General features: G+C 37.9%; 1 protein-coding gene across 1 annotated transcript; it reads right to left on the reverse strand.

Annotated features, from left to right (window-relative positions):
* Window positions 1-11254: 11254 nt before the first annotated feature.
* Window positions 11255-11821, reverse strand: LOC149176503 (ethylene-responsive transcription factor ERF012-like). Its single transcript, XM_089421491.1, has one exon. The coding sequence runs from the start codon at window positions 11819-11821 to the stop codon at window positions 11255-11257; it is 567 nt and encodes a 188-aa protein (XP_089277617.1).
* Between the last annotated feature and the right edge of the window lie 13896 nt (window positions 11822-25717).

A 25717-nucleotide genomic window follows, 5' to 3' on the forward strand; every position in this document is an offset into this window, starting at 1 on the left:
GCCAGTCAGGATGTCCCCGATAGCCAGGCACGTCCCCCGTCCTATTGATGTTGTCGCCCCTTATCAGGAAGGGAGCAATAACGAGGAGGAGATCGTGAGGAACCTCGAGGGGTTGACTCATGGTATCCCAGAGTATGCTCAGATAGGAGACATGCCTCGGCGGTACCAGAGGCACATAGTGGGAGTCTCAAATCGGATCCACCGACTACTGAGTTGTGTCACATGAGTTGTCTCATGCTATCATGACTACCATACTTAGTAGTTCCTAGGTTCATCACTTACATATTTTTTGAGGCCTACGCGCCACGGATGTACGAGGCCTGTGAGCCGGAGATGTTATCATAGACACACATATTATTTTTTGGGGTTCTGGTGTATCAAACATTCTCATATATATATATATATATATATATATATATATATATATATATTGTATTTTCCTGTCTATAATGGTACAAATGGTTTGTCTTATCTTTCACATGTTTTGTAAATGTATATCCAACACATAATTAGCTAATGCATTTGCCAATGTATTCATGCATCTAGGAATATGATGATATGTAGTATAATCAAAATGTCTTTCCAATAGACGGATACGGAGAAACATTCCTAATATTTGAGGGTTCCTGACGGAATATTGCTCGTTGAGTTGAAGGATGACAAGCTATGAATCCATGTTGACAACCAATTCCCTGATGCCCAAGGCGATGGCTTCTGACAATAGTTCGATGACGCATTGTATTCAGTAATGTTGTTGGTTGTACAACCTAGGCAAATACCTTGAAGGTCAATCAACTCACCGTTAGGGTTATAGATAGCTCATGTCATGGATGATAGGTTCCAAGTACTTCGGAAAGCACCATCGGCGAAACCAACGTGAGGAGTTGCAGACATTTGCAAAGCAAGAAAAGCATAGTAAACAGGAAAGCTATATGAAAACTATCACACAAAACCACGTTGTACAAAAATGAATCACACGCTAATGTACATAAGTAACCATGCAAGATGACCTAAGCATAGTACTTTGTGAGGGAGTCCATGCTGGGACTCGGGTAATCAATCAACACAGAAGGACACCGGAGTTTTACCATTGTCATGACGAGTAAGCATCGACTCAGCCAAATAATGGAGTAGAACTCATATAAGGATTTTCCCCCATGCCCCCTGGGCGAGGGAGGGTTACGAGTCAGAGGGCGACCCCAATGCAATAATGGGCAATCGGTGAAAACTCGGGGAAGGTGAAAAATCCTAAATCCATGAAGGGATAAAGGTACCCTCAGTTGAAAGATCTTGATCATGTCAGGGTAAACTGACACATCAATGAGCAGCAGAGAAGAGCATTCTTTGAAAAAGGTAGACTTGACCGTCGAGCGAGGCAAGAACGAGGATCGATGATGAGTATCAATCCATGGAGGTTCCTCAAGAGACATGATTTCCATGATACCTTCATCACCGAGGAAGGTCTCGACTAAGGGATCAGATGATTCCAAAGTACCAAGCGAAGGGGATTGAGAATACATATCGAAAGAGATCTTCAACATATGGAAATCAGAGGGTGTAGAGTTTGAAGCCGAAACAATTTCCACGTAATTAACTTTGGTGGGACTAAGCAGCATGAGCTCGCACCAAGCATCAACAAGATTTGGTGCAAGTATGACCCAGGGATCAGATTTGATCGAGACCATGTTCACAGAGGCAACATGAGGAGGTGGGAGTGGAAAAATTCCCATTAAGGCAGAATCTTTGAAGAGACCTACCCCCACACTCTCATAGGGAGCACCAGAGTGTTTGACGTACGAAACATTGCCATATGAGGAGGAAGAGGCAAAGAAAGACAGCTGATCAACTTGATGGGGAAAACGGATCATGCGAAAAAAAGAGGAGGTCACGGCATGCATGGCATGAGTCCAACTTCGACCGAGTAGAAGATTATAATTGAGATTGGAATCAACAATCTCTACTTTGACTTGCAATGTCTTGCCTTCCAAGGTGATGGCAAGGTTAGGTAAGACACCAAAGGGTCGTGAATCGTGCCCATTGAAAGCTTTCAAAGTGTTTCGAGACTGGTTCACTGTAGGGCAACCAATAGCCTTCCAACATGCAGTTGACATGATGCAGGTGGAAGCACCTTCATCGATGACAGTGCGGTGGATGGTCTTCTCATTAATGATTACCTGAATAAGAAAGGCAATCTGATGAGGGAGCCACGGAACATGGTTCTCCAGATCGAAACATATCAAATTAGAATCGGTGGGATTGATGCCCCCGATAGCCGACAGCAAAGATTTCTGCTGCGATGGGCAGCTTTGGAGTACCTTGAGAGCCAACATGGCTGACGGTGCCTGAGCCAAATCTTCAACAATATTGTAGTGCTGAGTGGCTCGGCCATTGGGATTATATGACGATTTCTGCAACACACCTCGAGAGGGTGGCCGCGTAGTGAAATCATGGTTAGGGTGCTTGATTTGTAGAGGGCCAAAATTCGGGGTAGAAGAAGAAGGTGCAGCTTCTTTTTCTTTCCCAGCTACCGAAGCTAGAGTTTGATAATATTTCGATCGGGTAGCCACATTAATGGGCGTGCTCATCATGAACACTTGAGATCCAGAGGAAGCAGATGAGGGTTGGTCTACCATCTGAGTCTGCTGAGATGGAATTGGCTCTTTAAGAACAGCAGGGGTCCCTTTGAGCAGGCGACTAACTTCGGATTGTCGTGGACAATCCTTAGTATAGTGATCCTCCTCGCAAATGAGGCAGGGATAATTAGGTTTCTATTGCGAAAATTCGCCAACAGACAATTTGGGGGGACCCTTTTTCAGGGCATCGACTTTAGCTTTTCCTTTGCCTTTCTTTTTTCCTTTCGAGGATTTGTCCGCTACGGTAGACTAGACAGCGTGGACCTCTGAGGTTTTACCAGGGCCTGGTGGATTTTGAAATGAATTATTAGGAGCAGCATTCAAGACCAAGTTCTTTTGGAAGAAGTTTTAACATGGGTATGGGATACTGAACCAATAATTCCATCAACGGGAGGAACAACTGGTGACTTTAATGCTGTTGGATCGAACGATGGCTGCGGAGCATTAGGTAACAACTCGTATAAGGTGCCAGACTGAGAGTAAACCAGATCCAAGTACTGGGCATGGGCAATGGCTTGCTCTTTAGTGACGCATCCACCCATAACTATATCACGAGCAATTGGGGCTATGAATGATATGGTAAACCATTCAGGAAGCAACTAATCATCTATCTTGAACATGATCAAGCGACATCTACGTCTCCATTCATGGATATGATCAGAGATGTGCGTCGCAGTGTCTTGCTTAAGCGAGGTGAGCAAATAGGTGCTAGTTTCATAATGAACCAGCAGCTGAAAATGCATGAAGAAAGCCATGGCCAACAAATTGAAGTCATGGAAAGTACTTTGAGGTAACTCGATGTACCATTTCGCTGCGGCACCCGTGAGGATCCATTGGAAAAGATGAATACAAATGGAATCGTCCATGTACGAGTTCGACGAGCACTAGAGGTGATATGTCATCACATGGTCCTGAGGATCTTCTTTAGCTTTTCCATCGAGCTTTGGGAAATCACTTGGTATCTTGGACGGCACTAGAGGCTAGTACAACAAATGAAGGATCAGATCATTCGTAAGGTGCGATACATATGGCAACTCAAGTGTAGCCAAGAAAGGTAATTGAGTGTTAAAAGGCATGGGAGGTCGATAAGCAGGCCCATAAGGAGGAGCCCATCCCTGCTACTAAGGATTTTGGCCCCACAATGGGGGATTTTGGCCATATGGCATCTAAGCCTGCCCCCATTGCAGATTACCTTGACCAAAGGGAGGATTCGTACCTTGAATACCTTGAAACTATCCAAGCACATTTTGCTGATAGGCAGCATATGGGTTAAAAGGTTGTTGAGCCTGTTGTCCCTGAACAAGAGGGTTCTGGACCTGAAGTCCTTGGGCATAAAGTTGATACACTTGTTGCCCTTAGACGTAGGGGTTTTGTACCTGGTGCCCTTGGCCGGCAGGATTCTGAACCTATTGACCTAGGACAAGAGGATTTTGCGCCTGCTCCTGCGGGACTTGACCTTGACCCTGTCCCTGCAAGGGTTGACCTTATTGATATGTATACAAGGGTTGTTGATCGGGCTGGTTTTACTGTTGCAAGGGTTGACCTTGCGGTTGAAAAATTTGTCCCTGGGGCTACAGAGGTTGGCCCTATGAGGATATGGGTTGAGAGGTATGCGAACCATATTGCATCTGTTGCTGTGCGGCCTGCTGCAACTATTGAAAGCACTGACCTTACAGTTGTTGCAGGTGACCTTGCTGCAGGATAATCTGCCCTTACTGTTGCATGGAAATCCCTTGTTGTAATAGAGGTCGCCCTTGCGGTAACAAAGGCTACCCTGGTTGTTGCAAAGGATGTCCTTTTTGTTGCAAGGGTACATGAATAGTGCCTAGGAAATTACCGAACTGAATCTAGTCGTAGCCACGCTGGATGCACTGCCCAGATTGGAGGGTGTAAGGTTGATTAACCAATCCTTGATAACCATATGGAACGTAAGGATTTTAGTATTGGACTTGAGCCGCATAGGGTTGCTAATACTGAACATTGCTCGATCCAGACGGACCACCAGGATTTTGAACCTATTGGTACTGGACATTGCTTGATCCAGTAGGGTCAGCAGGGTTATAAATAATACCAAAAGAGGGCTGGTTTATACCAAGCATGTGAGCTTGTGAGCTTTTCATATTAGTGGCACCTAACACCATAGAGAAATTCAAGTTTTGTCCCCCAGGTGGTGGCACAATCTAGCCACTAATTAATGGGACAAGAGAACTGATGGAAACAATCTTTGAAACCGCCAGTTGTGATTGACGTGTAACTGGAATTGATGATACAAGAGTATTCGGGATTGTGGGTTGCACTGGGATTGAAGTAATAGCTGGTTCAGAGGTTGTGTTCGTGACGAACGGACCTGACGTAGGCCTGATGCTTCATGCCCAAACAAGATTATGGTAGAGTGATGAGGCACTAGGTGTGCCTGAAACTAAGTGCCCTAAAGACACATAGCTGGGTAGCAAGCTGGTGGGAATACCTTCTGAATAAGGGAAACCCTCAAGGGGAAGCTGCAACTACAGTTCTTCCCCCTCAATAGTGTGTGGAGTAGAAACTTCAAACTCATCCGGAGAAGTGACTGGAGCATCGCCTTCGGGTTCCATGTCTGAAAACAAACGACGACGAATGGTCAAACGTGTACTGGGGGATAGTTCCAAAGGAACACCCAGTTGGTCGTACGGACTGTAAGGACGCTATGATGATATCTCAACAACGTCAAACAAAGGGTTCGGAGGATAGATAACCAGTCCAAGCTTACCGTCAGTGGTCAGCGAGTTCTCTAGAGTTCAAACAGGATTATCCAGAGATTCCGGGCCAAGATCAACAAATGACCCTGAATCGAAAGTAGGCGGAGGACAAGATGACAATGGTTGAACACTCAAAACAATTGCAAGTTCAACATTTTGGTCCTCAAGTGACTCTGATAACTCAGGAAACAACTCCTCAGACAATCTTTCAGATGGAGGAGAGGAAGAGGAATTGGGTGAACCAGATGGTTCAGCCACGATGACCTTGTCTTAGTCAACAGAACAAATAACTTCAAGGATTTAAAACGTCCTTTTAAGCAAACTCATGATTTGGTTAAAAATACTAACAGGATGTTTTGGATCGTGGGAAATCAATTATTAAGACGCATAAAAGATTAATGTTCTTTCATTTTTTAAGAGTCGAGAAAGAAACAAAGATGACTCTATCACTTTCGATTGGAAACGAGCTCGAAAGGATAAGTGCTCGAATGATATTTTAAGTTTAATGATTCAAAATGATCAAATGACTACTCCGGATGATCTAGGTAAACAAGATTACCAGGCAACCATGAACTGTAGAATACCTCCTGGCGAACCAAGAAGTACGAGCAGGAAATCTCCTTGAATGTTGTGTTTGGTGTATCACATTCGCAAGGCAGTCGACTCGGATTCCTAAGGATAAAAGGATTGCAGCCTAGTGGGGTCTCCCGTTATATACTCGACGGTACGGGGAGCACAAATCTGTGCTAGTGTTGTCTAATGCTGAAGCTAACGATAGTTGCTAGGTTTAAAGACATCGAAACACGTCTCTAGCCTAGACCTTCTAGATATGATCGTTAATGTCAAATGCGCCTTAGGTTAATTGAATTCACATTAGAGTTGATCTTGAGTTAGTTTTCAGTTTTCAAGTCTTAGTGATGCTACTCGAAAAACCTAAAATGAAACTAAATGGGACAAGACCCTTTCAATTCGATTAAATGCCTACACTAGAGAGGGTAGAAACTACTCAATCAAATGCAAACAATCAAGCAACTGAAAACGAAATGATCTTTCGCTACTTCACTTTTTCAAAAAATAAACTAATGAAAAGTGCATTCCAATTCCTAATTTCCTGACAAGCAATTATCTATCAATCCTTTCAAAATGAAAAAAATTCTCTTCCTTTTTCAAATGCTGGTGCAATTCTTGTTTTTAAGAGATGCAAATCATAATGATGCAACAAGCTAGAATTTCATACTTTCTCATGAAACAACGGAACAAACTTTTCGCATACAATCTTTCAATGAAAAAATTTTCGAGGCTATGAGCTCTTCAAGCAGATGAAAACATGAAAAGATAAGTTCATTCAGATCAATGAAACACCGACTTTACCAAACACAAGACCAACAATGTAATCTATGTTGGAAAAAGACATTCAAACTAGTAAACGAAACTTTTTCAAACTTGTGCAAAAGAGGTCAAAGTTGTAAGAGGGACCAAAAACAAATGCAAGGAGAAAACACACCCACAGCCGGACTTAATGAGTCCACAAGCTATTGAATGGACAATTAGCTATATGCCTTAGTGTCGCTGGCCACTCAATGAGTCAATCAATCAAACAGCAAGATGACAAGCCAACAAGCAAGCAAAACCAAATGAAAAGTAGCTTCCTAATCAGGTAGAAAACAGTCAAAAAGGCTCACGAGGTAAAAAAGACAAGAGCATAACACACTGGCCAGGATTGGGGTCCATCCCTAATCTTCACTTATAGAGATCAGCGCGACTGCCTAACTGACAACAAGCGCCAGAGGCTAGTCGACGCAAATGTTTTTCCGCAATTCGCGCTAGTCGGCGTGACTTTCAACCAATTAAATGTGTTGTCCAAGGGAACTAAGGGAAAAAAAAATCAAAATAGGGACCAAATCTGCTACTATGAATTTTAGACTTAGGCTAGTAAGCAGGATAAAAGAAACAAAACCAAAGGGAAAACATGAAACTAGCAAAGTTCTCACGAAATCATGAAATCCAAAAAAAAACAAAAGATGGGATCTCCCTAGCGGAGTTGCCAATTTGTGCTGAAGTACAATTATAAGTGCAGACACGAACGAATTCCTTTAGCCCGTTAATAGGTATAGCCACTATAGATACATTCTATGGAAGATTTCCTTATGTTAGAATCAATCAAGAGGGCCTACCTCTTGGTCTCTTATCCTGCTTGATGATGTCCTCGCTTGCTCGCTCTAGCAATCTCTCTCTTCCTTCTTCAAACTCCTGAAACAAGTAAACAACAACAACACACAAACATAATAATAGACAAATTGCAACTCAACCTACTTAATGAGTCAAGAAGCATTAAGACACGAATATGTAATATTACAAAACATGTAGGAAATCAATTGATAGTTGCATATATTAATATCAAAAAGAGATTACAACCATTCGTCTTGACATCGCAGTATTCCTTTGACAAGGCCAGGTTCCCACACACTTCTGCTAGCATTCCATGATGGCTTCAAACAACAATAGTTTAAAGGCTCTTCCCTTTAGACTTCACTCCAAACTAGACACACTTCTTCCTAACACAACTAGATGGCTACAACTAGTACTAGCCTGCTTGTCTAATCAAAATAGTATACTCACACTCAGCCAAAACTCTAACTATAACTAGCTTGTGCTTTGGGAGAAGGGAGGTTTATATAAGAAATATGGATGGGAGATGGATCCTCTTCTCATGGGAGAAGGACTTATCCCTTGAGGTAGTTCCATCATTATAGGGGAAAGGAGCCCAAACTGTCATCCTCGGCCCCATTCGACCAAACCATTTACCCAAATTCCATTACGGAGCTTCTAGAGCTGGAAGCTTCGGCTCTAATTTAAAAAATTTCCATAACAGGACCGATGCAACTAGAACACAGCTCATTTGCACCGATCGGCGCAGGGAATAGTGCTAGTCTCTGCACATCAGCATAGGGGAGACAAAGGTCATTAGCGCCGACCTAATGGGAGTTTCTTCATGAAGGCAAAGCATGTGGGGTTCACTATAGAGGTCCTCCAGGATCAACGAACAGGGAGTACAGGGATAGTGACAAAATAGTACAGGGACAGTCAGACAAAATGTTGTGTAACAGGGCTTTCCTCTCCAAGAGGGAGAGGTTTTGGCCCTGGCAGAAAGTCAATATCTTGTGTTCTTGTCTCTTTGTTTTTGGTAACTATTTGATGAATATAAGAAGACACACTCTAATAAGAACAAGTGAAGATTGTGCTAAGAAGAAAAATTAAAATACCTCACAAGTAGCTATCTTGCTAGAAGAATCACATTAACTACACTTGCCCTGGATACTTGACAAAGGTATGTGGTGGCTATGTTAATTACATGCTTCCACCCACTTAACAAGTCATCGTTCACTAACTTATATATTTGATCAAATTGCTCCATACACATATTTCCTAACATGTTAGCCATGGATGTCATTCACTTTTTGTTTGGACTTATAACATCCAACACATTGCCATTGTTGTAGAGCAATGCAACCTCATATATTATCAATGCCCAACATATAATAAGATTTATGTTTGAAAAGGATATTGACATTGACATTCTATATGTTAGTCAAAATAAGTTTTATGAGTTTCGTACATTAATTGTTTTTGTAGTTAAAAACTATCAAATTTGATCCATTTTTCCCATTATCCTAAAGAAAATCCCAAAAAGGTCTATAAACACATAAGTAGGAAAATCTTATATAGAGATTTGCAACTCTCTAAATCTTTATGTAGATCCATCTTCACTAGAGTTTGATAAAAATTAATACTATATTTGACTTCTAAATCCTAAAAATGAGTTTTGAAATCACTATAGCAATTTTATTCAAAAAAAAAAGTGAAAATAATGTATTTCTAACTAAATATATTAAGTACAACTCAAACACTAGATGTAAGAGAAATTGATGAAAGTCATTAATGTTAAGTAATTTACACATTAAAGATGCCACCTAGTTGATATGGGTTGCAGAATAGTAAAACTAAAACACATTCAAACATAATACAAAGCAAGTTTGATTAGGTTAGAAGAAAAATGAAGGACATTTATCATATATCAATATAGTGGGGAGATTATGCTTTCAAATATAAACAAGTTGAATTAATGTTTTAATGCTAATTATTAATTTTTTAATGTTGGCTGGCACAATAGTAAAACTAAAACACGTTCAAACATAATACAAAGCAAGTTTGAATGGGTTAGAAGAAAAATGAAGAACATTTATCATATATCAATATAGTGGGGGAGATTATGCTTCCAAATAGAAACAAGTGGAATTAATGTTTTAATGCTAATTATTAATTTTTTAATGCTAGTTGATATGGTTGGCACAATAGTAAAACTAAAACACGTTCAAACATAATACAAAGCAAGTTTGAATGAGTTAGAAGAAAAATGAAGAACATTTATCATATATCAATATAGTGGGGGAGATTATGCTTTTAAATAGAAACAAGTGAAATTAATGTTTTAATGTAATCATTATATATAATTCAAAGTTAAAATCTAAAGTAATTATAAGACACATCTAATTTGTAATACTAATGTATTATTTAGGTGAACTCAAAATAAATAATAAAAAAAAAGTGATCATAACTACTACATATTTTAAATGTTGAAGAAAGAATCTATAGATTTAAGCATTGGTAACTATTAACAATATCACAGGTGTAAATTAAAATTTTCAAAGCCTAATATAGTACTTATACACACTTAAAATTAAAAGAAAAGTAATAAGAGCTACTCCATGTCTTTAAATGTTAAAATAAAAATCTATAGATTTAAGCAACTTAAAATTAAAAGAAAAGTAATAATAGCTACTACATGTCTTTAAATGTTAAAATAAAAATCTATAGATTTAAACATTGGTAATTGTTAACAATATCATAAGCGTAAATTAAAATTTTCAAAAGCCTTTATAAAATAATTTGATAAATAAAATTATGATATATTTTAAAAAATTTCAAACTATTCAATTTCATTCAACTAATTTTCATAGGTATAATAAAATATAATTTTAATAACGTTTGCTATACATTAGATTAAATTTTAAACATGGAATGGTTTTTAAACATTAGATTAAAATACTTGTAGTGTGGTCTTAATTTGACCTGCATTGTTTCATAATGAGAAGATAATGATGTCGTTTCCCAAGTTTTATATTTATATTATTAAATTTTAAATAATAAATAAAAATAGGTTTAATAAGTAAGAATTTGTTACTAATAAGTAACTTTTAAATCATAAGTAAGTTTTAAACCATAAATCATTTTTAAATGTACCATTTAAATACTTATATAATTTCAATTTGATATGCATTATTTAAAATGTAAATACATTGATGTTATTCTTAAGATAATTAACTAAATCTATAAATAAAAAAATTTAGTCAAGCAAGAGAATATCCTTGTAGGATGCGGTCACTAGAGGTTTCACGTGGGTGCCTCTCTCAAGTTGGACCATCCGTGGTCGTAATATGTTAGTAATATCTTTTAGAAGGATGGTCCAACATTCTGATATTACTCCATAGCCCATACGTCGCTGTTAGTGGGCTCCTCCTGTCGCGCTTGAGGAATATGCACATACACTCATAAGACCCAAAAAGGATATTTCTTATCGTGAATAATTTTTTGCCATATATTTGGATTATGTGGTGAAGTTTCGGACAACTATTATACATGGCTAATTTGTTATAAATATGTTGCCGTCATATAAATCGAAATCTAGAGGAAGCCGTCATTTTCAAGCGACCAATAAGCCTCTCCTTTCCAGAAGAGGTATGAATTCACCAATCCCATAAATTTCTCAAATAATAAAATAATTGAATTAAATTCTCATGGTAGAATTTCAGCAGCAGAAAAAGAAAATTAGAAAATCCCCAGCTCCCAGTCTTCTGGCTGCTCGAAGGGAATCCCAAAATCTTTCATCAACACATCCAACGGAGGGATATCCCGTACGTTGAAACCTCCGCCATTCTCCATACTTTCAACTGCTACGGAATCCCCAAATGTCGCAGCCTGCTCCCAAAAAATCTGTTCGCTGTTAATGTCACATTCCTCTTCCAAACTGTATGATGAAGATGCCCCGCCATTTTCAGGAAGAAGCCGGAATTCTTCTGCCGCAAACTTGGCCGCAGCGGTTTGAATTTGCTGCGGTGACAGAAACGCAGGGAAGGAAATTTTGGGCGGAGAGTGGGGAAAATTGAGGTTGGCCTTGGATCCTCTGAGGCAGTACGTGGCAAAGTCATATGCACGGGCAGCTTTTTCCGGCGTGTCGTAGGAGCCCAACCAAATTCTGGCACTGGAATTGGGAATTCGAACTTCCGACACCCATTTCCCCCCTTTTCTCATCCGGATTCCCTTGAACTGCCGCGACTTCAGTGAGCAGCTTTTGGGACTGCGGCGCCAGGTCTGGTTTCGCACGGGTTTAGTCATTGCAAGATATTGCAGGGGAGTCCACTGAGTACGTGCCGGTAAAGTTTGAAGTCTCTCAAGGGAGGAAGTAGTGAGGGGATTTGAAGTCAGGAATCACAGAGATGGTGGTAGCTCCTAGAGTTGTGCAAGTGAATGTATGCGGCATGAGAAGGTTTGGTGTAAGTGCCAACAAATATATAGAGACGGGAAACGTGTTGAGTGCATGGGATGTTTTGTGGAGCAGTCTAAGAAGTTAATATACGCGCAGCCGATTTAGAATTATAAACATGGGAACCGGCTTGGTGTGAATGTGTCTTGGAGGAGTCTAAACAAGAAAGTTCAGAGTAGGCTAATGTGGAATATTCCCCGAATTCATTGGTTACTTTCGTTCGACGCACATTCCAACCGTAATTTAGTTGGCGTTCAAATCCGTGCGTTTCATTGCGGCTGACTTTCCACACGCGACCACAACTCGGTTTTAATGCGCTCCCGAATCCCGATGATTGTACTCCATCCAGAGGAAACACTTTAGGCCAGCACAGATTCTGTGCCGCTATGGATTATTTAATGCTGATCTTACTAATATATAAATAAAATAGTGAAATTTTAATGATATTAGATCACTTAGTTCAGCAATATCCATGTTATATATTAATACAATCATGTGGTTGATATACGTGGGTAGCCTTTATTTTCTATTTTTATAAACTATATTTATTAAATGGGACTATGTTAGTATTATTATTATAAAAAGCTAACCCAACAACAAAAAAACTTAATTTTATTATAATATTGAATTAATAAAATTTAAATAATAAAATCTAAAACTTAATTTTTATTATTATTATTATTTTAAAACTACAACCCAGCGAGACATAATTTTATTATGATATTGAATTAATAAAATTTAAATAATAAAATCTAAAACTTAATTTTTATTATTATTATTATTATTTTAAAACTACAACTCAGCGAGACATATGTATACATACTCTACTTCTTGGAGTCGTCTATGGAGGAGGAGGAATTGTCTGGACGGTCAAAAGTGGCACCAATTTTTTTTCAAAAAAATTTGTAGATGGAGTGTTTGAATCATGTTTTTTGATGGTGGAAATGGATTCAGCGCCATAAAAAACGTTTAGGGCACCTAAAATTATGAATTTTGATAGCTTTTACAAAAATAGTCGTCTATGAAGGAGGAGGAATTGTCTGGACGGTCAAAAGTGGCACCAATTTTTTTTCAAAAAAATTTGTAGATGGAGTGTTTGAATCATGTTTTTTGATGGTGGAAATGGATTCAGCGCCATAAAAACGTTTAGGGCACCTAAAATTATGAATTTTGATAGCTTTTACAAAAATCCCTCTTGGATTTTTTCAAAATATGGCTGGAATTTCCATAATTTTCAGGGCAAAAAAGGGAGATAGAGTGTTTGAATCATGTTTTTGATGGTGGAAATGGATTCAGCACTATGAAAATCCCTACCAGATTTTTTTTAAATATGGCTAGAATTTCCATAACTTTAAGGGCAAAAAAAGCATAATATTTTTTCAAAATATGGCCGGAATTTCCATAACTTTCAAGGCAAAAAAGCATAATTTTTACACTACAGCCTACTTCTTTGGTTTTGAACTTGTAACCACTTAAGAGGAAACACATGCTCTTAACCATTAGGCCCATTGAAGCTGTAATACAGCTAAATAATAAACTAATAATTTTTTTTAAAAATAAATTAATAAATTTATGTTTTAAATACAAAATAATAAACTTAAAAAATAAAACATATATCTTTTAAACCCAATATAATAAACCTAAAAATTAAAACATAAACTAGCTTATATGGCTGAACCTAAAATCTAATAATCCTAAAATATAAAAATAATTATTATAAACATTAAAACTGTTAAAACTTATAACATAAAAATAATTATTATAAACATTAAAAACATACATAAATATTTATATCTAATAAAAAGAGATCATCTTACAATAAATTTTATGCATAGAACCAAGTTGTATGCATTCCTCTTTTATAAAAGAAATTAAGAGCGGAGAAATTACGTGATATTTAGTGTCTGATATAAGCCCCACTCCATGAGCAAATGGTACAAGCACATTGCCATCAAATTTTGGGTCGACGAACCTATTTCCTATTGCATAACCCTAAAAACTGAGCATCGGTAAAAGCCAAATTAGCTTGACTTTTATAAAATATATACTACAAGATTGTAAGAAATTTTAATGCTAAATAATCGATATCAATTTACCTTAAAATTCAGAACAGGTTTTAGCCCAACTTCAATTCCTGTAAGGTAACATAATCATAGAAGATCCAACAAGTGAGTCAATGCCTCATCTATTAGAAACATTTATCGAATGTCTTATTGAATGGAAACGATATTTTCGTACCCTTAACCACTTCTAAGTTCTGATGCGACAGTTGGAATGGAGATTTTTGCACATGATTCTCAGGTAATGAAGAACATATTTAAACTGAACTGTGGATATTGTTCAAACCACTACTTGAACATAAGCGAAATGAGTTTTTTTTCATGGCAGAACCAACAAAAGCAAATCTACATTGTAAATAGAAGATAATCCATACAAGTATCTAAAGTTGAAGATAACATTAAAAATACAAAATTGAAGAACATTGTGGAAGGTTGGGCTCAAAAACCCAAAAAATAACCCAAATTTGAAAAATGGGATTGCAATTAAAATGAAAAACTTTAAACTATTCGAATGGCAGGATTGCGCCGTTGCCCTGAGGAGGGCTAAGCCTCCCCGTAGCAATATTAGCAAGGCTGAGTTTGAGGCTCTGAAGAGCTTGAACGAAAATCGGGACGTTGTGGTCTTAAAAGCGGATAAAGGTGGGGCTGCCGTTATCCTGGATAGAGAGGATTATAGAACTAAGATGCTTGACCATCTCTGTAATAGTGGGAGTTATAAGAAGCTTTCGAAAAATCCCCTCAAAAAGGTTTCCAGAGCGGTCGCGCTTGCGATCAAGTCGTGTAATTCCACGATTCCTCTAGCCCAGAAACTTATTGAGGGTAACCCCATCACTCCTAGGATTTATGGTCTTCCTAAAATCCATAAGGATGGGGTCCCCCTGAGACCCATTGTCAATACCATTGGTGGTCCGACTTACCTCCTGGCCAAGTTCCTCGCTGCAAAGTTGAGACCCTTGGTTGGGCAGACTGAGTCCTTTGTCAAAGACTCAGCTGCTTTTATTGAGGATCTTAAGAAAATTAATCTTGAGCCCGAGGACATTCTGGTAAGTTTTGACGTGGTCTCTCTTTATACTTGTATTCCTATCAATGAGGCCATGAAGGTAATTAATAAGCTAACTGACCCTGATACGGCTAAGTTAGTTGAACTTTGCCTTACCTCCACCTTTTTCAGCTTCGAGGGAGAGTTCTATGAGCAGACTTGCGGAGTTGCCATGGGCTCCCCCTTATCCCCTGTCGTCGCTAATCTCTTCATGGAGGAGTTTGAGTCTAAGGCTTTGGCCTCCTCTCGTCTCTTACCGAAGCTTTGGAAAAGATTCGTTGATGACACTGGTGTTGTCTGGTCTCATGGTCCTGACGAGCTAGATCGTTTCTTCAATCACCTCAATAACCAGTCCGCCGCCATTAAATTCACGATGGAAAAAGAAGATAATGGTTGTCTTCCGTTCTTGGATGTTCTCATCACTAAGAAGGTGGATGGTTCCTTTTCTCATCAGGTGTTTAGAAAGAAGACTCATACTGAACAATACTTGCATGCGTCTTCCCATCATTTCCCCGCTCAGAAGATAGGGGTTCTTAGCACGCTTGCCACTCGTGCTGTAAGAATTTCGGATGAGGAGAGCTTGGAAGCGGAGAAGGCTCATCTCCTAGATGTCTTTGAGAAGAATGGTTACAATAGGCACCTAGGTCGAAAAGCCTTCCTCAGGGCCAAGAAGGAGCCTTCAATCAAAAGAGTCCCTAAAGACCATATCATGGGTGTGAACCTTCCTTACATCCAAGGGACCACAGATAGGATTGCGAGGGTTCTGAAGAAGTACGATGTGCCCGCGACTTTTAGACCTCTCCGCACGATCCGTAGCTCCCTCAGGTCTGTGAAAGACCCTGTGGACCCTAAGGACATGAAGGGCGTCTATGTCATTCCCTGTTCCTGTGGGACCCCTTATATTGGTGAGACTGGTCGCTCTATCAATCAACGGATTAGCGAACATTCGGCTGACTTAAGACATGGTAGGACTAAGTCCTCAGCCCTGGCTGAGCATGCGGGGAAGACTATGCATCATGTCTGTATAGAAGATGCTCAAGTCATTGCCAAAGTTGCGCAGTTTCACCATCGTAAATTCAGAGAGGCCCTGGAGATTGAGAAAAGGCCGAACAATCTTAATAGGGATGATGGCTGGAAGATTAGCAGTTGCTGGATCCCAGCCTTGTCTTCCTAGCCTCCTCTTTCCCCTTCTGTTAGGTCTTAGGGTTTCTGTCTTCCCCCCCCTCCTGTTCTGTTTTTGGTGGGTTTGTCATGGAGTATAGGAGTTAGTAATAGGTTTTTAAGTTTTTTCGAGCTTTATCTGGCATTAACCTTATCCCAGGGGGTAATTTTTTTTAAAATTGGATTAGATTCTTTACATGGTTTTTTAACCTAGTTATTTCCGGTAACTGTTTTCTTATATATTGATAAGTAATAACATAGTTAATTTTTTAATACATATAGATATAAATTTCTATATTAGATAAGCATGTACTTTGATTTTGGTATTTACATAATAATGTTTTAACTAGAATACGATTTTAATATCAGAATTATATATTATTAGGTAAATATAGATCATTTAGTAAACATAAATTATTGTATGAAATAATAATTTAATTTCGAATGGGCCATTACATTAAAATAATTAATAAAAATGATTTATTGGACCCTTAATTTTAATAATTATTTTTAATAAATTCACAGTGACCTATTGTAACTATATAATTTTGGGAATAATAATAGTTATAGATTACCATTATTCAGTTTACCATAATTTATTAATGACCATTTATCTAATTTACCATTGGACCTTTTGATTAAACAATTATTATTAAATGAATACATAGTTACCTATTGTAACTAAATTCTAAGAATAATAATATTTTAATACTATTTATTTGTATTTAAATAATTTAGGGATAATAAATATAGGTTAGGCAATAAAGATGAAGATATAATGACCATTATGACAATAAAAATATTTATTATTCAATTAAATAATAATATTATATGCTTCTATTTTTAGTAAAATCTGGGGTTTGACTTTGATCCTCAGGTCAAAATTAGCCGTTACAATATAGCCGTTGGAGTCGCTGCACACTCTATTTAATCAAGCTAAACCAGATCAGTTCTTCAACTTGTCCTGACGATGAACCACACTGGTTGGTTCGAAACGCGTCGACAAACGATTGATTATGTGATTTTGCCGAAGAGTATCTAAACAAGAAAGAAGAGAGTTGGATCAAACCCAGGTATCATGGTAATCGAAATGCAGGTAAGTGGCACACTCAATCGCCATGCCAAATGAAGGGGAGTCACACCAAATGAATTGTGAATGCCACTTTTCGTAAATAATTTTTGAATAAATTATAAGGACAACTACATTTTATGAATTATTTTTTAATAAATTAAATATACAATCAAACCAAAGAAACTAAAAAAATTCATCAACTTTTCATTAAGTCCATTGAATCATGTATGAGACAAAGAATATTCCCAAAGTATCAAACCTTGGCTATTCATAATTCAAAAATTTGAAATTCCACAAGCTCCATTCCAATATAGACCGTACTATTGGCATAAGGAGGTGTAGTTTTTGCCTAGAAAATAATTGAAATTTCGACACGATTTTGGCAGATATTTTTGGAAATCTGGGTTACAGCTGTCAAGCTTCAATATTTTGGGTGCCCCGGTGTTTTTGATGGTGCTAAATACAATTCCACCATCAAAAACAAGACTCAATCAATCTCGCTATTAGATTTTTTTTGAAAAAAAGGACCAAATTTCAGCAATTTTTTGTCAACCTCGCAAAATTGATGCCTCAATAGACGACGCCAAATTTAAATTGTCATTCACCATGTTTAGCCCCCAAGGTGAGGTTTTCTTTGCCCACACATTTAGGAATGCTCATGTACACATACTTTTATTTTTTTCCTTGAAAAAAATATGAATTTTTCATTAAGTAAATGAAAAAGTTACATTGTGTATATGTTGTGATCAACATTCAAGTATAGCTATCATACATAGACAAAAATTGTCTGTTTAAACGAACTCAAAATCATCAACCATATGTTCCAACTGTCTGATATCATAAGTTAGTAATTGACTGTTCGTACCTATTGACAAGCATGTGAGCTTCACTTTTTTTAAACATATTAAAATTGTCCATTGAAGGACCCAAGAGTTACCCATACAAAAAAAATATAACATCATGAACGATATTCTTGTATCTGCATCAACTGATAAAAGAAACCAGGCTAGAAACTGGAAAAGATTGACATGTAGATGAAAACTTAACCCCCCTCCAGGAAGGGAGGATGTTGCTATTCTTGTGTGCTTCCATCTAGTAGCTCAATAATCATCCATGAACCAGGAGCTTGTCCCACACCCCCTTTAGAGAGGACGTCTGCCACAAAGTTCCTCTCCTTGTAGATTTGACGACAAGCAATGAAGTAAAAGGATGATTTTAAATGTAATACCTCTTCAAGTAGTGGAAGAAAAACATAAGAATGATATCTTTGAACATAATTAAGCCAGTTAACCACTATCAAAGAATCCCCAAAAATATGAAGTTTATGACAACCCCTTTCAACTGCAAAGCAAAGTAATAATTTTGGCAAGGGTAGTTATGAAAAGTTATTGGTTTCTTGTCCTAGACCAATATAGTGTTTAAACACATGATCTTCCTGCATATAAAAGGCTATTCCCCATCCACAAGAATTGTTCCCATCAGGCGTTCCATCAAAATATGCCCAAGGGAACGAGTGCTAAATTTCCTTAGCTATAATAATACGAGGAACTGGTTCCTTCTCCAAATTGGGAATAGACAAGTAAATGACTAGTATGGTTGGCACCACCATATTTGGTGAAGAAACTATGTCCTAGAATGTTGCTTTGTTCTTCTTGATCCATACTCCCCAACAAATCAAGGGGGGTAAATTTGGGAGAGTCTTGTTAGGGACATTATCCCACCAAATTTTCCATGCCTAGTTAAATTCTTCATCTTGCCATTCAGGAAAACCACCCAAATCGCTCCTACACTCCATCCATACCGCTTTTTGAAAGGGACAATCCAAGAATAGGTGGTCCATAACCTCTTCATTATTTTTACATATTATGCACCAACTTGACCCTTCCTTTCTCCTTTTTTGGAGATTTTCTCATATCAATATCCTATTCTCCAAAAGAAACCATAAAAAAACTTTTTCCTTGGGAAGACAATTTTGTCTCCAAAGATTTTCCCACCGCCAGATTGTATGCTGATTCTTGGAGGAAGACACTAGGTGCACATAACCTATATTTGGACTATAAACCCTTGAGGTTGAGTGTATGCAGAAAAAATTGTCCTCTTAGTCATGAATCCTAATATGCGATTTGTCCAAGGCTCTAATGAATTCTTGCCAAAGTGGTTTGTGAGCCTCTTTCAACTTAAGATGTTCAATGCCCATCCATCTTTGTTTTGATATGGTAGTATTGTTCAAATCACCAAATTAACTCAAAAAAATCCTTCCATTCTTGTTCAAAGTTGTGATAAGAACTCTTGGAAACATATACTCCTCTACACATCTGATCCAATGATCGATGCCTACCCTCAACTTCTCTACATTCCCTACTTTCCATTTGAGCCCACTTCCAAACACTGGGAAAGAAGCAAACACCAGTTTCCAAACCACTGATCTATTTTTTGTCTCTTATCGCACTTCTTGATCCATTCTTTCACAATTAAAGGAAAAATGTATTTTCGGTACACCATTGTTGTGCACAGATTGCTTGTATCCAAGAGTCTTCACCCAAATTTTGCCGCTAAATATTTTGAGAATCGTTGTAGATTCTTGATTCCCCATCCTCCCCACACTTTGGAAGCTGTGATTTTGTCCCACTAGACTCATGGGAAAACTAGATCCTCTTTGGTACTAGACCATAAGTATCTATTGCATAGTTTCCTCATAGCATCCAAAATACATTTGCGAATCCAAGTGAGCGACATCTAGAAAACCATAATAACTTCCAAAATTTGATTTAATAAGGACTTGCCTCCCTGCTCTCGACAACCACCTGAAGCTCCACATGTTTAAGTGTTTTCCATTTTTGCTAATAGCCATGTCCAATCCTCTTTCCTATACATATTAGGCTCTAAATGGAAGCATAAGTATTTTAACCCTTCCTCCAATGACTTAATTTGAAAAGGAAATAAAACCATAAGACTTTTGATTTCACTTGTAGGAACCCCCTCATAAGAAATCGTGGATTTTTTCACATTGACTTGTATTCTCATGGATTTTTGAAAGAAAATCAAGGCTTCTTTGATGGCTATCATATCCTCTCAAGAACCATTGATGAACAAAATGATATAATCAACAAACAACATAGTAGTGATGGTCAACCCATCTAACACCTCTACGCCCCTCAAGTCCCCTCTTCTTTTTGCTTCAAGTAATAATCGACTGAGCCCCTCTATCACCAAAAGAAAGAGAAAAGGTGACAAGGGGCATCCCTATCATAGCCCATGTTGTGCCTGGAAGAAAGGAGATATCGCTCCATTGATTAGAACTATGAATGAAAATGAAGTGATGCAACTCATTACCCAATTTATAAATGGTACTTCAAAACCCAAATGAGTTGAAATTAAACGTATGAAGGTCTAGTTGACCTTATCATATACTTTTGAGAGATCTAACTTGATTATTTTCCCTTTCAATTTTATGATCTTGAGACTATGTAACCCCTCTTGATCCACCCCAATGGCTTCACAAATCTGTCTCCTTTCCAAAAAACTAAATTGTTCCATAGAGACCTTATCTGACAAGATCAACCTAATTCAATTTCCTATGATCTTGGCAATAATCTTGTAAACACAGTTACATAATGAAATAAGCTTGAACTCCTCAAAGGATCTAATATTATCAACTATTGGAATGAGGGCTATAAAGTTTGAATTAAAATATTCTTGAATCTTCCCATAAATCCTAGCATCCATAACGACCTTAAGAAGATCAGTTCCCAAACTATCATATAGGATGAAAAAGAACTCCATCGTCTATATTTCTGGGCCCAGACTCTTATATTTCTGCATTCCTTGGAGCACCCCCTATAGTTAGTCTGTGACTGACTCCATTAATCTCATGTTGTCCTCTGAGTCCTACAAGAAGCAAGGAAAGGATTGTGAAACAAGGATCACCTCCGCAATGGATGCTTCTAAAGGGGCCTTAAATAGATTATCAAGGTGATTTTTGGCTAGAGTGGCTAATTCAATGAAGGAGTTAGCTTTTCCCCCCTCAAGTGTATCCATCTCCCAAATTGTGTTACTGATCTTCCTCCCCTTAGCGTAATTCTAAAAAAAATTAGCGTTTTCATCACCACTCAGCTACCAAATAGCTCTATTATCTTTAGGTTTCCTCCAAGTTTTTTAATATTTTCTATTTTGTGGCCTCTAATCCAATAATATCTTCTTCTCTTCCTTTGTAATAAAACCTCCCCCATCCTCTCCTTCCTTCCTACCTAATTCATCCTCCACTCTTTTTAGTTCCTCTCCATCCTTTATTCTCTTATGATAGGACCATTGCTTGACTACCTGCTTAATTATTTCCATATTCTCGAAAAAATTAGGAGCAACAGGTATATACTCCTCCTGGTTATGACTTCTACAAGTCTCCACCATAAGCCCCCACAAATCCTCCTCCTGCAACTACGCTGGATTAAATTTGAAGATGCGAGAATACTTTCGAGCCCCACATTTCAGCTGGAGAAAAACATGATGGTGATTAGATGCTCGTCCAAAACCAACCCACTACCTAAAAAAAGGAATTTTTTTTTATAGACCTTCTGACATAAGGAAGAGGTACATGTGTTTGGAGACTAGTGCCTCCCATACTCTTTTATTTCTTCAAGTAGGTTTATACTTAACTAGATTCACATCATGTAATCCATTCTCCATCAATAACGTTGCAAAAAAATCTGACATAGAATCAGGATGTGCATGGGGACCCCAAACCTCCATTGCCCCCAAGGAGAAATTTAAATCACCCACGTACGAGGGCTTCACTGAGGGAGAAACACCATACAACGTGGGTTCATATTAGGGAATATATATTGTGGAAAAAATGGCATAATATATTGGGGGTAAAGGGTTTTTATATTGACATGTATAAAAAATGGAGCTCAAACTTAATGAAAAAATATAAAGGGGTATAAAAATTGTTAAAGAAAAAATGGATACCTATAATATCTAGTGGCAATAGGGGTCTTTTAAATTGGGAAGGTGTATTGGGTTTGTATTAGTAGGGGGTTAATTAATGTGATTTTTAGGGGTATTTTCCAATATGTAGTCAGCTTTTGGGTATTGTTTAATATTCCATGAATGTATGTGATAGGTCAAAGGTTCATTGAGTGAAGCCCCTATGCGCCCCCCACTATAATATTAGCTTGTTTCATGTAAGTTTTCTTTATCAGACTCTCCCAAAAAGGTCCACATTCCACACATGGACCATTTACATTGGTTATTATTAGATTTAATCTCAAATCTGCATGGAATACTTCCACCCCAAAATAAATTGTATCTCCCTAGTGATTAATCAGTTTCACAATATTCAAAATAACCCCTATCACCTATCTCCTAGATCTCCCTCTTACATCTAGCCCATAAAAGGACCAACCTAGCAAAAGGTAGTTCATAACTTGGGAAATTTTATCAGCATCCCCCAGTGTCTCCTATAGGAAGATTATATCCAGCCTCTCCACCTAATTGAGTCTCATAAAGGCTAGTTTTGGGGTGAACTAGCCAACCCTTTACAATTAAAAGAGAAAAATCATGGTATAACCTTCTCAATGGCTTGCATTGCTCTAAGCGCCCCTTCAATGGATAATTTCCTACCATCAACTATGTTTATTCAAGCTCTCGATTTTGCTTTGGATAGATATGATTTTTTTATCTCTTTTTCCTTTCCAGACCAAGAGCAGAGATATAGACCTCAGACCCCTTATCCCTTTGTCATTTTTCGCTTTATTGGACTATGACCGTAAGTTGTAATGGGAGGAGCTTCCTAAGTCTATCCTCAGAGAAACCTCGTTGGTGAGCTAGGGGAAGAAAATTGTATGAGGACTATTGGGCAGGGGAACACTATAGACATTAGAGGAGAACAACACACAGACTTAAAGATACCTGGGTACTGAAAGGCCCAAACCCCATCTATAGTTTTCTAATGACATTAGTAATAAAAGAGTCAAGAGTAGGGAGTGTACCATTACCCATAGGTGTCACATCCACAATTATTAAAGATTTCCCATCCTTTTGTTTCTTTAGTTCCTTTGCAACCTCCATACTCACTAGTTGCATGTCCCTCGCCTCTAAGGGCTGACCCACATCATCTTACACAACTAGAGAAGATGATTCTAACTGAGTGTCCATCTCTGTCTCACGTGACCTCGAATCCTCCTCATCCCCTTTCATTTTAATGCTTCTATTACCATTATATGGGAGAGGAAAATCCCTCATAATGTTCCCTTTTTTGTGGCATCTCCTATAATGGAAGGTCAACCCTTCATAATCCAAATCCTAATGATAAGTAAAACATTAGTGACAAATTTCTAGGTCTTCAAAAAGCCCCTCTTTCGAATTCAAGCATACCAAAATTATTGCCATAGTTTGAATGTTTGTTTCCTTAATAGACATGTCCACCTCCATGAAATCCTCGAACTTGTTCCCAATAAATTTAAATACATCCAGAGTCCAGAAATGGGTTGGGAGCCTTCACAAGCATACCTATATTGGTACCTTCTCCAACTTCTCCCTGCTGGCATCAAAAAGGGTGGACCATCTTTTAAATATTACTGGATTCAAATCAATGCTCCAATTCCTGTTAAGCACCCAAAAAGTCAATTCAACATTCTCAAACCGCATAGTGAGCTAGCCCTATGATATCTTAAACACCTCTATCACCCTCGTTGGAGTATTCCCCCATTCTGAAGTTACCCATTCCTTCAGTTTTTCAATATCAAAGTAACGAACCCTGGCCTTCACTACGATGGTTATCTTTGTCATGGCTAAGGTTTCCTCCACCCACACGTCTTCGCCTAGGACCAATCTCTTTACTCTTGGCCTTGACTTGTTAAATTTTATTTTCTTTTTCCTCTGACCTCCTCCTTCACACCCTTCCGTATGTGTTCCCGGACTAATATTTGTATCTCTTTCCTCCTGAATCTTATCACCCATGTTTGCTTCTTCACTCCTCTCCTATATCGACCATGTCTCCAAGGACACCATAAGCATGTTGTTTGTAGAAATATTCTTCTCCTTTTCAGCTGCCGAAAATGGATTTGCAGTCTCAAATCCAATTCTCCCTTCTGCCTTCAAAGTCTTATCAATGGAACCGTCTATTAGGGTTTGCACAAAACCTCCATCCCTACATCCACCCAAGTAATGATTGATGATGTTCAAAAGAATCCTAGTTGAGGGAATGTTCTCTACCTTTTTCGATGCTATCGTATGGATATTTGGACTCTTCCCATCGAGTATTCCATTGAAAGCAACCCCCACCTCTGACACAATGCCAAACCTCCAAAATAATACCCTATTTGAATAAGCTTGACCCCCGTGGCTAGGTCCAAGCTAATTTGGCTCCTTGAAATGTATTTGTGGCACAGAAAACCCTGGAATTCCAATTGGGAAGGCTTCAATCGAGTCCCTATGAACTCCTTGGACCTACTGAGTTGTCTCTGAATTCCATGGTTGGGGGAAACCACCAGAGGTGTGATTGAAATCTTCGCCTTTCTCCATAGTAAAACCCTATAACATTGGTAAAAAAAAATACCCATAATAAAAACCTCCTAATCGAATTGAGCTTCCTGCGAACCACCTTCTCCCATTGCCTCTGCACTATCTCAAGCCTTCTGATAACCTCTAAAACTATTCGCCACTTGCAACCTAGAAATTTTACCTACTACCTTACACCTTCTAACCCTCGCCTCCTCTCTGGTTGCTCCCTCATTTGAACCATGTATTCTACATGTAATTTTCTTTATCACTAACTTATCATTCATATATATATATAGATATTTATTTATTTATTTTACCTACTACCCTACACCTTCTAACCCTTGCCTCCTCTCTAGTTGCTCCCTCATTTAAACCATGTATTCTACATGTAATTTTCTTTATCACTAACCCATATTATATATATATATATATATATATATATATATATAATTTTGAAACAATCAACATACATACATATATATTTCATCATTTTGAAACAATCAGCATTCTTATTGTTGTATTGAAATAAAAACCATGAAGACAATTGACTAACAAAAAACTATGCCATGTCCTTTGTATTGGTGATTTGGAAATAATAATCTACATAAGTGGTTCAATCAACCATATTAGGAGAATAGTGGTATTTATGGAAATACTATGGTTGGGCCTAGTATTTGTCAATGGGATATATATACATATATTGGTAATTTGGAAGTAATATTTTATACAAGGCCTTTAATGAATTATATTAAAAGAATAGCGCCAATACCATGGTAGGGTATCTCTACTTGAAAGGTTTATTATAATATATATAATAATAGTGTGTGGAAGTAATACTTTATACAAGTATTTTCAATTATATTAAGTGAATAGTAGTGGTTATGGACAATACCATGGTAGGGTATTTTTGCATTAC

This window comes from Pinus tabuliformis, chromosome 4_1 (genome assembly GCF_031772625.1).
Source record: "Pinus tabuliformis cultivar Carrire ecotype Pingquan chromosome 4_1, CPIR1, whole genome shotgun sequence".
Taxonomy (NCBI): Eukaryota; Viridiplantae; Streptophyta; class Pinopsida; order Pinales; family Pinaceae; genus Pinus; species Pinus tabuliformis.